Here is a 16303-nt window from a genome sequence, read left to right as displayed (position 1 = left end):
TTTGGGCTTCTGAGATCATTCATTCAGAGTTCATTGTCAGGTGCATTTGATCTGCAGTTGACCTCCTTCTGATCTGCTTTTGCTCCTGTCTAAACTGCATCAATGTGCTTCAAATTGCTTTTGCATTCCCATTGACTTGTATTGGGTGAGAAGTTGCCCTTCCTTGCAGGTTCTTGATATAGTTAATCCATACCCCTAGACTAACCTTCCCCAAAGCAGCCCATAGATGAGCCTTTCTTTTCTTTTCACTCAACCAGTAGGTTGAACAAAAAAAAAAAAGACTCTATTCCCCTATCTACACACTCCATGTAGATGGCGGAATCCCCCCACTGAGCCTTTGTATTCTGACAGTAGGGAGACTTCTCCACCATGAGAATATACAGATAAGCACTGCTGGCTATACCTTGCGGCCCTGATTGTGTGGGGAAAATCCAACAGGCTGGTTGTACAAAAGTCCCTGCTGAATCAGCCGAAATTTTTATCAATGTATGGCCAGCTTAAAGCTAGTTATATGCATATTGCTCTTCCTCCGTCTTCCACTCTGATACTGCAAATTCAGGCACTTAAAGTGGAGTTCCACTGAAAAGTGGAACCTCCGCTTATGTGCTTCCTCCCCCCCTCCGGTGCCACATTTTGGCACCTTTCAGGGGGAGGGGGGAATGGGTACCTATTATTTATGCTAGGTACCCTTCCCCACTTCAGGAAGACTTTGGCGCGGCGCCGATCCTGGGAAGCCCCCTTCCTCCACCACCGGGCCAGTTAAAATGCTGCACACTTCGTGCATGCACAGTAGGGAACTGGCTGTGAAGACAGGAGGCTTCACTGCTGGTTTCCTTCACCATTAATGGCGGCGGCAGGAGTATACAGTATTTTGTAGCTACTAACTTTTAATTTTCTTTGGGGGGGACTCCTCTTTAAACTGGGCATAGATTACTCTTTTTTTTTTCTTGATCAGCCAGTGGGCTAAATGAAAAAAAAAATGGATTCCTCCATCCACACAGATGAGGTAGATGTAGGAATCCCTCCCACTAAAAGATTGTATTCTGACAACAGGCAACAGTTAATCGTGAAAACTTCCAACAAGCCCATTTGATGGATTCTAACCATCGACTTCAGTCCAACAGGCATGGACACACATGGATCTAAATTTGTCTGGTCCCTGCTAAACCGGTCAAATTTTGATCCATCTATGGCCAGCTTTAGACTAACTGGATTAAATGATGACTGCCTCTGTAGGCCGAGATTTCAGCTTTAAGCTGTGTGTTCATGTGAATGAATGTATTCATCCATGCTTTGATTCAGGAGTCAGGATTTTTTTAAGCCCGTTCAACTATAAATACCCACAAAGTAGATTTCACTGTATAACTTTTCTGATGTACTGTATATGCTAACATAAATGTCTGTATCCTATAACTGTGCAATGGGAAATATACCAGGACACCTTAGTATTCTCTCTACTGACATTACAAAAACAATTGACTTTTGTCTCATTATTCTCACCCTTGGCAATAAACGCATGCTTCAGAGCTGCTATCCCAAGACATACACTAGAAGGCACACTAGATGGTATATCTTTCTCCCATGCATTAATATATATATTACCTCTATTATAATACATATAGCTTTCTTCTGTCTGCTGTTCTCCCTGTGGGAGCTGTGCATTTTTAGTTTGCATGTTGCATTGTCTTAGTTTCATTGTTGGTTCCAGGCAAATGGAGAAGATGAAAATTCATTGCCAAAAAGATTCTGTTTCTACATAGAAAGTGTATTTACAGATGTTTGCATGTTTCATGGGTTGCTTTCCAGAACATATAGATATATTTATTTAATGATTAATGCTTGTTTTTCTTTTAGGTAATGGCCCATCAGGGATTTGCCTGTCCTACTTATTATCTGGATATACTCCATATGTGAAAGAAGGAGCTGTACATCCCAATCCATTGTTACAAAGGAAACTCGAAGAATTCCCTGGTGTTCCTATCACAGAACAGGTTTGTGTACATTTATATATGAAATGACACAGTCACTGGATCATTGCTATATCTGCAACATATATATTATATTGTTACAATGGTTAGAATTGACTATCGTGGTGATTTTGAAGCTTTTCCATTAAGACAGAAGCAATACCTAAAAAATGGCTAAAACTCCAGAAAATTGATCTGAGAGAAGACGAAGGGAGCATCTGTGATAAGCAAATTGCTTTCATGGCAATCTAATATTTGAGCTATGCTGGGATTCATTTGATCCCATTCTTTTGTCAAAGTAAGGGAAAGGGGGACAAAAGAGTACCGAATAACAAACATTGGGTCTTTCAAGCAACACTCCTTTGGGCGGCACAGTGGTGTATCGGGTGGCACAGTGGTGTAGTGGTTAGCACTCTCGCCTAGCAGTAAAAAGGGTTGCTGGTTCAAATCCCAACCACGACAGTACCTGCATGGAGTTTGCATGTTCTCCCTGTGCCTGCGTGGGGTGTCCTCCGGTTCCCCTCCACACTCCAAAGACATACAGGTAGGTTAATTGGCTTCTGTCCAAAATTGGCCCTGGTACATGAATTGGGGCCTTGGATTGTGGGCTCCTTGAGGTTAGGGACTGATGCATGTATGCAATGTACAGGGATAGGGACAATTGTAGACACTCACTCAGGATGGACTGGTGTCTTTATTCAACCTTACTTACTATGTAACTCTGTAACTCCAATACATGGGGACTTTTGACAACCAGCTAGCTGATGACACTAGAGGTGATCGGCCCCGTGGAAAGTTCACAATGACCTGAGGCCATGTGAAATGCGGCACATTGCTGTGAATAATCAGTCTGGAAATGTCCCTCATGGCTCTTGGTTTTATTAGAACACACTTTTGAAATAGAAAAACCTAGTTTTTCGAACAAATACATTTAACGGTAGAGCGGTGCCTACAGGTGTCTCTTCTAGCTATGAGTAGATTATCACCGTGAGGCCATAAAGGCAGTTGCCTTAGGGAGCTACAGCATGGAAATACTGGTTTCCTAATTATTAGCTGACATATACAACCATTCTAGGTCATCGTGTTGGTATATGGGAAGTCAAAATAAAGTTATATGTACTGGTCTTCAAAAAATGTATAATGGAAGAAAGCTAATTGAGGCTTCTGAGTTATATGTATATCTGTAAAACAGATATATGTTGAAACTCTATGTCTTTTATATAGCACCCAGTGTGCCATTTTGCTAGCTGCAGACCTTTCGTCGTGGGTGGGGGGGCATAGCATACCTTACTTAATTAAATGCCAATAGCTTTCTGTAACAATGTTAAATATATCTTATGTGTAGACTTTTTTGTGATGAGCAGTAAAGCTTTTTGCTGCTTCTCACAATAATCACACATCATGTCATGACCTACACAAAGCTTTAACGCGGAACGAAACCATCAATTTTAACTGTTTCCCAAAGCAGTTACATTCAAGGCATGCCGTGAACAATAACTGTCACAGTTTCTTGTGCTTTCAAGCGACCGTCAAGCCATCAAATGACTGGTGTCATAACTGATCAAATGTGCAGCAGATCAAACAGAGGCTAAGATGGCCCCTTCCTGAGCACAAAGCAGAACAAACTAGTGATGTCCAAATCCTTGTCTAACAAGGTGTGTTTATAAACGTCCTGGTATTCAAAAGATTACAGCTAGCTCACGGCTGCTGCTGCAATCATGAAGCTTGGTATTGATTTTTAGAGCTGGTGAGGCTTTTAGAAAAGAGTGATCCAGTTGACTCTAGAGCTGATCAATCATGTTTATGGGGCTCTGAAGATGTGGCTCTCCCATTCCTTCAGGAAGCATGGGAGTGTAGTAATGAATGAATGAAATACTTGTATAGCGCACAATGCGAACTGAATCGCCTCTAGGCGCTGTAACATTCACACAAGGAGGTGACCAAGAAGCATCCACTGCTTGAACCCCCCTGTGACTAATGAACCTAGAAGCTTGGCATTCAAGTCATTTAAATGGACATTCACAATAAGGGTTATCTAGTTTTATTTCATACCTGGACCTCTGCTTTATTTTGGTAATGCAGATATAATGCACTAAATCAACAGGTAGGGGTAGATGCCAGCAGGCTGACCCACCCACCCACTTTCTGTCCTTCAACAAGCAATGAGATCTTTCCACCTGAGTTCCCAGTTGCACTTAGTAATGGGAGTTAAATGTATATTGATTATTGATGCATCACAATTAGCAAATGAAAAACTTTACATTTTTTATCTTTCCAGGATCTGGAGTATTTGTCTGAGGGCTTGGAAGGACGCTCCAACAGCCCAGCTGCTTTGCTGTTTGACACTCTGCTCAGACCTGACACTGATTTTCTCGGGGACGTGGAATCTGTACTGGGCTGGACTCTAGAACCAGAGAGAGCCATTCCTCACTTGGTGCTGGGGAGAGGACCACCAGGGGGCGCTTGGAATGTGAGTGCTTCACGTGTAATTTATCATAGGATCACATTAGAGTAAGGATGAGCTAAGGTGTATTTGCATACGCCACGTGCTGAGCCCGCCAGGAAGTCGGCGCAGCGCTGCTCTAACCACAGGCAGTGAGACGTTGTCCCGATGTGCGGCTGCAGAGATCGGGCAATGTCTCACTGCCTGTGATTAGCGGAGCTCTGCGCCGACTTCCTGGTGGGCTCTGCACGTGGCGTATGCGAACACGCCGGAGCTTATCCTTACATTAGAGACAGCTGCAGAACACATAAGGCAGGCATGTCCAAAGTCCGGCCCGCGGGCCAATTGCGGCCCGCGGCCCGGTTTTGAACGGCCCGCCTGGTTATTTGGACATACATATCTTTTGTGGCCCCCGAGGATCTCCCAGCGCCGGGGCCACAAAGATATATATCAGCCGTCACTAAATGGCGGCCCGCGGTCCGAGTCCGGACAGAGCAGCGCTTCTGCCCGGACCGCCATGCCGCCAGTGTAGCAAGCGACAGCAATCACTGGTTTGCTGGGACCGCGGGTTTCCCCAGCAACCAGTGACGCTGCGCGCATGCGCCCGCCCCCTGCTCCTGGCCGCGTCTCTCGGAGCTGAAGAGACATGGGCAGTAGGGGTGTGACGTCACGTGCGCGCCCCGCCCCCCTGCTGCCCGCGGTTCCCGGGTCCTGGATCTCATCGAGAGGCAGCTTCAGTTGTGCCCACACTCCTGCAGTTAAGGTATGTGGGCACATTAGTTATCTATTAGTGATCAGTGTTGTGCACACTGTTGGGCATATTTTAAGGGGCTTTTTTTTGTAAAGGGCACGCTGATGGGAAAATTTTATGTTAAAGGGCACTCTGATGGGCACATTTTATTTTAAGGGGCACGCTGATGGATATATTTTTTATGTGCACACTGATGGGCATGTTTTGTTAAGGTGCCCCTTAACAAAATATGCCCATTGATGTGCACATTAAAAATATACCCATCAGCGTGTCCCTTAAAATAAAATGTGCCCATCAGAGTGCCCTTTAACATAAAATTTTCCCATCAACGTGCCCCTTAACATAAAATAAGGGTCACGCTGATGGGCACCTTTTATGTTAAGGGGTAATCCGATGGACAAATTTTATTTTACGGGGCACGCTGATGGGTATATTTTTAATATGCACATCGATGGGCATATTTTGTTAAGGGGCACGCTGATGGGTACAACAAAATGTGCCCTACAAAATATGCCCATCGATGTGCACATTAAAAATATACTCATCAGCATGCCCCTTAAAATAAAAATTGTCCATCAGAATGCCTCCTAACATAATAGGTGCCCATCAGTGTGACCCTTATTTCATGTTAAGGGGCACGCTGATGGGCAGATTTTATTTTAAGAGCAACACTGATAGGTACATTTTATATTAAAAGGGGCACTTTGATGGGCAAATTTTAAGTTAAGGGGCATGTTTTGTTGTGTCCATCAGAGTGCCCCTTAATATAAAATGTGCCCATCAGCATGACACTTATTTTATGTTAAGGGGCACTGTGATGGGGACACCTGATGTAAAGGGGCACTGTGATGGGGACACCTGATGTAAAGGGGCACTGTGATGGGGACACCTGATGTAAAGGGGCACTGTGATGGGGACACCAGATTTAAAGGGGCACTGTGATGGGGACACCTGATTTAAAGGGGCACTGTGATGGGGACACCTGATGTAAAGGGGCACTGTGATGGGGACACCTGATGTAAAGGGGCACTGTGATGGGGACACCTGATTTAAAGAAGCACTGTGATGGGGACACCTGATGTAAAGGGGCACTGTGATGGGGACACCTGATGTAAAGGGGCACTGTGATGGGGACACCTGATTTAAAGGGGCACTGTGATGGGGACACCTGATGTAAAGGGGCACTGATGGGGACACCTGATTTAAAGAAGCACTGCGATGGGGACACCTGATGTAAAGGGGCACTGTGATGGGGACACCTGATGTAAAGGGGCACTGTGATGGGGACACCTGATGTAAAGGGGCACTGTGATGGGGACACCAGATTTAACTTGATCTGGGATCACCAGATGTAACTTGACAATAAATATTGTTGAAATGCTAAGGAAATTGTACATTTCTCATGTTTTTGATAGATATACAGTTACTACAATATTTCTGAGTCGTAGCACAGACTTGAGATTCGGACCTCGGCCCAAAGAAAATTTTGGCGACCGGACCTCCTTTAATTTTAATTCATTACCCCTGATATATATGCTTCGGAAGGTACAGGGAGGACAGGACCGAGCGCCGTACACAGGAGAATTTCCTGTTTACGGGCGGCCTCTGTAATAGGAAGTCCTTCTCCTGCACTGCCATTGGACGACTTTTCTGTCCATCAAAGGAGGCGGGACTTTCTATTAAAGAAGCCGCCGTGTAAACAGGAGATTCTCCTTTGGCGCTCGTCAGTGCATTCCTGGCAATGATGCTGTGTTCCTGGCAATGGTGCTGCGTTCCTGGCAATGGTGCTGCGTTCCTGGCAATGGTGAGTCATTCCTGGCAATGGTGAGTCATTCCTGGCAATGGTGCTGCATTCCTGGCAATGGTGAGGCATTTGGGGAGGCATTCCTGGCAATGGTGAGGCATTTGGGGAGGCATTCCTGGCAATGGTGCTGCATCCCAGGCAATGGTGCTGCGTCCCTGGCAATGGTGCTGCGTCCCTGGCAATGGTGCTGCGTCCCTGGCAATGGTGCTGCGTCCCTGGCAATGGTGCTGCGTCCCTGGCAATGGTGCTGTGTCCCTGGCAATGGTGAGTCATTCCTGGCAATGGTGAGGCATTTGGGGAGGCATTCCTGGCAATGGTGCTGCGTCCCTGGCAATGGTGCTGCGTCCCTGGCAATGGTGCTGCGTCCCTGGCAATGGTGCTGCGTTCCTGGCAATGGTGCTGTGTCCCTGGCAATGGTGCTGTGTCCCTGGCAATGGTGCTGCATTCCTGGCAATGGTGGGGGAATTCCTGGCTATGGTGGGGGAATTCCTGGCTATGGTGGGGGCATTCCTGGCTATGGTGGGGGCATTCCTTGCTATGGGGGGGCATTCTTGGCTATGGGGGGGCATTCCTGGCTATGGGGGGGGCATTCCTGGCTATGGTGGGGGCATTCCTGGCTATGGTGGGGGCATTCCTTGCTATGGGGGGGCATTCCTGGCTATGGGGGGGCATTCCTGGCTATGGGGGGGCATTCCTGGCTATGGGGGGGCATTCCTGGCTATGGTGGGGGCATTCCTGGCTGTGGTGGGTGTGTTCCTGGCAAAGGTGGGTCTGCAGATGTGCACTGATTAGGCTGCATTGGTGGGCACTGACCATTATTTTGCTTCACAGTTCTTTATTTAAACTTTTTTTTTTCCTGAAACTTCCCTCTTAAAGTGAAGGTGTGTGTTATACGCCAATTAATACAGTATGTACAAATACGCCCAAGCTCATTTCTTCCCACACACAGCCACAAAGGCAAGAGAATTCTTGTTGGGCAGTGTATTAGAGCTCGAACGAACACACTTAGACCGAATTTTAACGATTCAAAGAATGTCAGGCAAAATGGTCGGCCCTCGCGCATGTTCACTTCATCAAATCCGGCCCTCTTTGAAAAAAGTTTGGACACCCCTGACATAAGGAGAACCCAAGTGCTATAGCTGCTATTTGTGAAATAGGTTCAAAGTATTAATTTATGCACGTGACTGCTGTGTACATTGAAAGCAGACAAAAGCTGACCATACACTAATTGAACAGCCCCACTCATTACGCTACAACTCAGCTGCAGTATCTTATTGTGGCACTTCAATAGGGTTTAAAAAAATGTAAATGGTTTGATGCACTGAAACAGCACAATGTATCGCCCCTCGTAGCGTGCGCACAACAAACACCAGCCCGCATGCAAAAACGCCTTGGGCTGGTGTGAACAAAGCCTAAAAATAAACTATGTTATCTGTCTTAATGTCTTTAGGGACAATAAGCATTTTTTAGTGCTATGTAAGTTATGTGACCACAAGTATTTTCTGTTTTAGGCCATTGAGGGATCCATGATTACTCTTAGCCGTGGGGACTGGATGGGCCTGCCTGATTTATCATTTAAAGACTGGATGAGGATGAAAAGGAGGTAAGAAACCAAACTCAGAATCAAGCTTTAGAGTATGGCGATTATTGTGTATGGAATATATTTTTTTTAGTGGTTTTAGATAAATGTGTAAACAGAACAGCTTGGTGTAAATCCAGCTATGATATAATGCACAAGCCTCTTGACCTAAAACTTCCCTTTCCTCCCCTGACTAATCCAAATTCTCCATCATTTGCATCTCACACACTCCCCCTCCTAGACACTGCAGCTCACAGAGGGAGGGTTTCAGCAGCAGATACAGTGCTGTCAATCCAGAAAGTGGGCATGACTAGGCGTGGCCAGCTGCTGATTGACAAGCTATAGGCCTGAGAATCACCAGAGGCAATGCTGATAGCTACGCCCCCTGCAACATCTTCTCATCTAACTGTAGTACAAGCAGGCACAGTATACAAAAGGGTGACAACTCTGCTCTGAATTCAGTAAAAATGCGGGAGTGTTGTTACCTTGTTACAAAAAGCTGCAAGCAGCTGACAAACGAACAGGTATTTGTAAGACTTTGCAGGGGGGACTAAGAGGCTGCACCACATATGTTTTTCAGTGGGAGGCAGAATAATTGCACTGAACCACTGAGTGCTTCCTGCCTGGGCCAATCTACAAATTAATATTATTATTGCAGATATTTATATAGGGCTGACAATTTATGCAGCACTTTACAATGTAAGGTCCCTATATCGCATGCATATAACACATACTAGAGTCAATATAGACAGGAGCCAATTACCCAATCAGCATGCCTTTGGAATGTGGGAGATGGAAGTAATAGGAGGAAACCCATGCAAGCACAGGGAGAACATTCATATGTGATGCAGGCAGTGACTAGGTTGGAATTTGAACCGATGAACCCAGTGTTGCAAAACTATATAACAAAAATATTAATGACCATACTTCAAAGTCTGTGAAAGTCATATAGAAGTTTTTTTATCAAGGTAAACATTGCTATAATCAATAAAATATGAACCCACTGAAAATTGATTACATTTTTCCTTTACTACAACAATCTTCAGAATTCTGCCTGCTTTAGGGGGGATTAAATGAAATGGTCTTTGGTTTTCAAAGGATAGCCCTAGTATGGCAGCTGAAACTTTACATCCAAAGCCGCAGACCTGAGCAGGTGATTATAAAGAGGAATTTTATATTTTATACAGCTTTCTGTGCATGCGCAGGGGTTCAGTGGGATTTTGTGCATTCGCAGACACAGCATGGGTCTCTGCCAGTTCCTATAGATCCCACAGCGCATCTGTGCATGTGCAAGATTGCGCTATTTACGTTATTCTTCCCTAGATGAGGTTTCAGGAATCAAGGACTGTTTTTTCTTATTATAAGAGGGAGGGGGGGGTCAGAAGAGAAGAAGTCAGATTCCTGGGTGAAGGTTCACTTTAACTATCTTTTCTTTACCAAAAAATAGATGACATTTCCTTTAAACAGACTATCTGTACATCTGTAGGGACAATCAACCCAACCATCCCGTTATTGGGTAGGTTTTTTCTAGGTCCTGTTCATTTGATGTAAAGCATATAGAGTATTTCTGTGTACCATCTCATGTACTGATGTACAGTACTCATGTACTGTATCTCCGTACTAGGAATACTTGGAGAAAGGACATGCTTGGGGTTTATCAGATAAGAACATTTGCAGAAAGCTTCAATTTACAATACAAGAACACACTCTAAAGCAGATAACCAATGCTAATAATGCGCCGTCTACAGAATGGCTAATCTCTATTTATCTCAGTTATTCATACTGCACATAGCTTGCATTCTGAACATGGATGAATTCATGTCACACACAGATACCTATGGCATTCTGAAAATAGTTATCTTATCGAATGTTAAAGTGGAAGTCCAGTCGAAAGATAACCAACTTTAAATCTCCTCCAACACCCATTCTAAGCCTTAACTACCCTTTAAGGGCTCTTTCAGACGAACGATCCGTTCAGGGCCACCTGTCAGTTTTTCAGGCGGACCTGAAAGGATGCTCCCTAGACCTCTATGGAGTGTCGGATGTCAGCGGTGACATCCGACCCGCTCTGATCCGAAAAAGTGTGACGGAGGAAAAACCTATTTTTCCATCCGGCATCGGATTGGGTGACGACGGACTCTTAGGTCCGTCCTCCGATCTCCCATAGTGGAGAGCAGTGCTCTGGCAGATCCGTCCCGGCGCAGTGTGCAGAGACGGATATGTCATCTTCCTGCTCAGCGGGGATGGACGGAGCGATCCCTGCTGAGCAAGCGGATGTCACTGGGGCGGATCATCACTGATCCGTCCCATGTGAAAGAGCCCTAAAGGAAAGATGTGTATACTTACCTAATCTAAGGGCACAGTGGTCTGGTCACATGATCTCCTCAGCAGCCGGATTTGGGGAAGGGAGCAACAACAATGCTTTCAGAATCAGGGTAGTGGTGTCACCCACAGACTTACTATGAGGCATCTGTTGTCCGCTATCCCACCTCTACACTGAAGCCGCGCTGGAATCACATGACCGGAGCACCCTTAGATTAGGTAGGCATACACGTTTTTCCTTTACAGGGTAGGTGGCATAGGGCTTAGAATGAGGGTGGAAGTAGGTTTAAGCTTAGTTAGCTTTTGACCGGACTTCTACTTTGGGGGTCTTTCTACAGTGGCAAACGAACTGCACTTATTTTGAGTTATAATTGTAGCATTTATAGTATTAAACCCTTATGCCGCGTACACACGACCGGACTTTTCGCCAGACTTGGTCTGGCGGACAATCTGGCAGACTTTGCAGCTGAGGACTTTCAAACGAATGGACTTGGCCACACATGATCTCTCCAAAAGTCAGACGGATTCGAACGTGATGACGTAGAATAAGGAAGTTCATAGCCAGTAGCCAATAGCTGCCCTAGCGTCGATTTTAGTCCATAGGACTAGCACACAGACGACCAGATTTTTTGAACCGGACTGGAGTCCATCGAAAAGATTTGAAGCCAGTTTTATTTCTAGGTCCGCTGGACTTTTGGGAAGAAAAAGTCCGCTGGAGCCCACACACAATTGAATTGTCCGACGGACTCTGGTCCATCGGACAAAGTCTGCCTGGAAAGTCCGATCATGTGTACGCGGCATCCCCAGTAAACTAACTATTTGATACCATTTTCTGTTAACTTGGAGAAGGGAGAGGGGAGGAGCAGGGGACTGCTATGGAGCTGTGTGTTCTGTTGATGCACACCGTGTTGGATGACACAACTTTGGTCCCTGCTTGCAAGGGTTTCTTTATTGGCTACTGCAAGGAAAGGAGCCACCCTGAAACAGAAAACCTGGGACAGCAGTACTAGCAAGCAGTAACAAGCTGGAACATATTTGAAGACTAAAAAGATAAAGTACATAAGTGATTATATCAACTGCTGAAAGTGTTTAAAAAGCATTTAATATCACTTTAAATTTAAGTTATTCGGCACTTTGTCCATATTGGTGTATAGGTTCACTTTAAAGAAGGGACCATAAAGAGAGTTTTACCATCCCGGTGCTCTGCAAGAGTGTTTTTTTTTTTTTTTACGAAAATACCAAAGTTCAACTCTAAAGCTGATCTAAAAATTTCATCAGTGCCCTCATTCTGCTGAAATTAAAAATGTAAAAATTCAACCTACGCATACTTTACTTTTGTTTGGAGTAGGGCCACTGTCTCCATTTGCACTTTCACAGCTTTGTTGTGGTTACATGTGAAAGATGTGGAAGTTAAGAGAGCAGTCATTTGAACTCTAGAGTGAACCCATTCACCAATATCCAAAAATATTAATTTTCAAAATGTGCAAAAACATAGCATTCGTTTAACTAACCACCTACTTGTTTTATATTTTAGGAACCTCAGAAATGATAGGTCCACTGCAGGTGACATCTTGAATTATTACCAATACTATGTAAGGAACAAAAGACTTCAGGACAACTTTGTCTCAGGAGCTGTTGTCACCTCGATTGTAAAAATGAACAGAAGTGAGGAAAATGTACCTGAGAAGGACAACCTCTGGGACAGGCCCAAGCTTAACACAGATAGACCAGATGACAAGAGCATCTTCCAAGTGAGTGGCTTCATCGAAAACAATGCAGGAATCAAGCAAAATTTCTGTGTCTATGCAAGGAATGTGGTTCTGGCCACAGGGACCTACGATAGCCCTCTGAAACTGGGTATCCAAGGAGAAGATTTTCCATTTGTGTACCACCAGATCTCTGCTCTTGAAGAGGCTGTGAAGACAAAAAAAGTCCATCAAGACTCAGACCCAGTACTGATCATAGGTGCAGGTTTGACAGCTGCAGATGCCATTCTGTTAGCTCATCACTACAACATCCCCGTAATTCATGCCTTTAGAAGACGGGTTAATGACCCAGCACTCATTTTCAACCAATTACCACAGGTCATGTACCCAGAGTACCACAAGGTGTACCACATGATGAAAGAACAATCTGTCTTTAAAGGTGGACCTTATGAAGGTTACATGAGCCTTCCTGAGCACCATGCAGTTCACTTTAGTGACAACAAAAAATGTATTTTCAAGGATAAATACGGACAGCACAAGGCATTCAATGTCTCGATGACCCTAATTCTTATTGGTTCCAACCCTAGCTTGTCTTTCCTTCCAAAAAATGGCAAGTATCTGACTCTGGACACAGAAAAGCCAGTCAGCTCCAAAAGGAACCCTCTGGAGATTGATCCATTCACCTATGAGTGCTTACATGAGAAAGGCCTGTATGCAGTTGGACCCCTGACTGGTGACTATTTTGTACGCTTTGTTCAAGGAGGAGCTTTAGCTGTCGCCAGCTCAGTACTGAAATCTCTGAAGAAACCTCCTTAATATTATAAAACATGTTATTCTGTAATAAACGATATCGCATCTCAGCCATACCTCTTGGTAAGACATTTTAGTGCGGTATAACACACAACCAGAATGTCCTGGCCAGCCAAATCCAGATCATTCCACCTTAGATGGAAACACTTATGGTGCTGTTGTCTTCTTACTTTGATTCAGTAATGCAATATAATGCATATATTATACATATAAAGACATATAAGCTATTATTTTTATATAGATTTAGCAGTTTGAAAAAACCCTGAAAATATGACTTTATTTTAGTTACATGGAATATTTTCATACTGGTGAAACTGTTAAAGATGTTATGGAAAAGTTTGTATTTTATTGTATGTATTGATTTATATACTTTTAATACTGAATTTCAGTATATTTTTTTATTATTTTTTCTTAAAGAAATGTGTGATTGGAGTGCTACTTAAAATACTGATAAAAATGGTATAGTTCCCAGTCTGAAACAAATTATTTACCTTATATAATTTAAAATATCTGGTTCAGAATACCAGCTATTATCCCATGTTATGGTGTTAATTAGTTAAGCCTAACACTGGACCCATAGATGATTGGTTAGATTTAATTTGTTCAATTTGGTATGTATGTATGCAGATGGGGAGGGCAGGCTAAATGATAAACATTGCCTTATTATCTAGCATAGGTGAGGCTAGCTTAAAAGGGATCTTTCACTAGGAAGGGTACCTATCTGAAAAGAAAATTTAGGGTACCTATCTGAAAAGAATTTCCATTCTTTATAGATAGAGGACACTCACTAGTTTATCAGACAACATTCTAAATTTTGTTCTGTGAAAACAGTGACAATAAAGATGAATAGAACAACTTTACATCCTCAAACATTGGTTGAATTGTAATTTCTTCTTAGTCAAGGATTTTCCTTCCTTATGAGGCTTATAATCATTTTACAATACACTATCTTTAAAAAATCTTTCAAAATGGAAATTCCAATAATTTCCACCTGCCAAGTACAACATTTAATGATCAACTTCTGCCCCAGCCAGCCACAGTTCTTGGCCTGGATATGTCTTGATCTGGAGTTATGACCAAGTGTTGAAGGGCAAATTTAATATATGCAGTTGCCTTTATTTTTTTTTATTGGACTAGTGTGGTGTTATTAGCAGCTGTATTAGCTCCTAAAATGTTCTTTTAAATAGTGGAATCAGTTTCAAAATGTAATGTTTAATAGATTTGGTGGGTCTAATAAATTTGACCCCAATCCCCAATGATATAAAGCAGTATATAATATATGTAATAAACAAAACTGACATTCCACATGCATGCACATGCATTTCTGAATGTTGCATTTTAATCTAAAGCCTTGTACACACGATCGGAGAATCCGTCGGAATGTGTCCTATCGGACCGTGTTGTCGGATAATCCGACTGTGTGTGGTATGCATCGGAATGTTTCCGTCAGAATATCCGTCGGACCCAAATTTCCAACTTGTTGGAAATATTTCCCGACCAACTGGTTCGATCGGACATACTCCGATCATGTGTAGAGAATTTTGATCGGACCAAGTGCCACGCATGCGCAGATCAAATTCCTACATCAAAGCTATTGGCTACTAGCCTGAATGTAGTCCCATCGTAACGAAATTACGTCATCACGTTCTGAAAGATCGGATTTTTCGACAACTTAGTCCGACTGTGTGTATGCAACAGTTTCGGACAAGATCCGACGGACAAAATCCGACGGATTTGGTTGTCGAAATCTCCGACCGTGTGTACAGGGGCTAAGACTACTTGAATCCTAAGCGTACTTTTCCGTACAATCTTTGAAATGAATTGCTTTTTGCACATAGAGAACTGTATGGTTCCAGATGATGTGTTGAAGAAATTTAGAGCAACAAACTCAAATATGACCACTTTGTATGGCCAATCCTGTTTAAATGTGTTTTTAATCTGTTATATTAACATATAAAGCACACCTAAATTATACTACATAATATTGTCATTTTCCTTTTTAATTTTATATTTTTGTATTTAAGATGGTTATTGTACTACTTATTTTTGTACTTAACTATATTTTTAAAATAAACTTGTTCATGTTGACTAAAATGGGTTGACTTCTCAATTGTAACAAAGCCAGGCCCATACAGACATGGGTTAACAAGTTTGGTGTAAAGGAATTTTTGGATTAATTGGAATGTTGATTGCGAATGTGGTTTTCTTGTTCAACATCGGAATATCTTGCAAATGCTCTTTTGACTTAATGAACACAAATTCCCACAGACATGCTCCAAACACTTGTAGAAAGCCTTCTCATTAGAGTAAAGGTTGCTATAGCCACAAAGTTGGGGCCACTTTCATCCTAATACCGATTGTTTTGGAATTGGTTCAACAAGCTCATATAGGTGTCAGAAAACTTTTGACCGTGTGTTGTATCTCCTAAAGAGCGATAGGTGGGGAGACATCTGCCAATATTCATACCAACGCTCCTTTATAACCAACAACATTTTTAGACTACGATAGCTTAAAATACAATCCTGTATGCCAGTAAGTGCCTCTAACCACTCTAAATGATGCCTGCTATCTAGTGAATTACTTGTAGTTATTGAGCCACCTGTGACCTGACCACCTTTAGGCTGGGTTCCCCCTTATCCAATTTGCATATCAGGAGATTGTGACCGGATCTGTAGTATGGGTAACCAGCAACCTTATGAATGTAAGTCAATGCTTACTACACTTTTTGACTTCTTTTTCCTATACATTCAAATGAATACTACCATTAAAAGGATCTCTCATGTAGCTTTTAATCTCCCCCCTTTTTTTTTATTTTCCTCCTTGTCTCTTCTTATCTGGAGCACCACTGATTTATCTAAAAGCAATGATCATGGTTTCAATAGTCTGACAAAGGGGGTACAGGGACATATTGGGCTGACCAT

At 43.2% G+C, this 16303-nt stretch overlaps 1 protein-coding gene across 1 annotated transcript in view; it reads left to right on the top strand.

Annotated features, from left to right (window-relative positions):
* Positions 1–15476, top strand: part of OSGIN1 (oxidative stress induced growth inhibitor 1) — a 40380-nt gene extending 24904 nt beyond the window's left edge. The window contains exons 3-6 of the mRNA XM_077455752.1: positions 1855–1991; positions 4246–4437; positions 8477–8568; positions 12401–15476. Coding sequence (XP_077311878.1) covers positions 1855–1991; positions 4246–4437; positions 8477–8568; positions 12401–13388 — 1409 coding nt within the window. The 3' untranslated portion in view covers positions 13389–15476. The remainder of the gene's footprint in view (positions 1–1854; positions 1992–4245; positions 4438–8476; positions 8569–12400) is intronic.
* The last annotated feature ends 827 nt before the right edge of the window (positions 15477–16303 follow it).

The sequence above is a fragment of the Lithobates pipiens genome, unplaced genomic scaffold, assembly GCF_037356315.1.
Source record: "Lithobates pipiens isolate NorthernLeopardFrog02 unplaced genomic scaffold, aLitPip1_a1.2 Scaffold_10, whole genome shotgun sequence".
Lineage (NCBI taxonomy): Eukaryota > Metazoa > Chordata > Amphibia > Anura > Ranidae > Lithobates > Lithobates pipiens.
The sequence above is the reverse complement of the archived record's forward strand: the minus strand, read 5'-3'. Positions and strand labels throughout refer to the sequence as shown.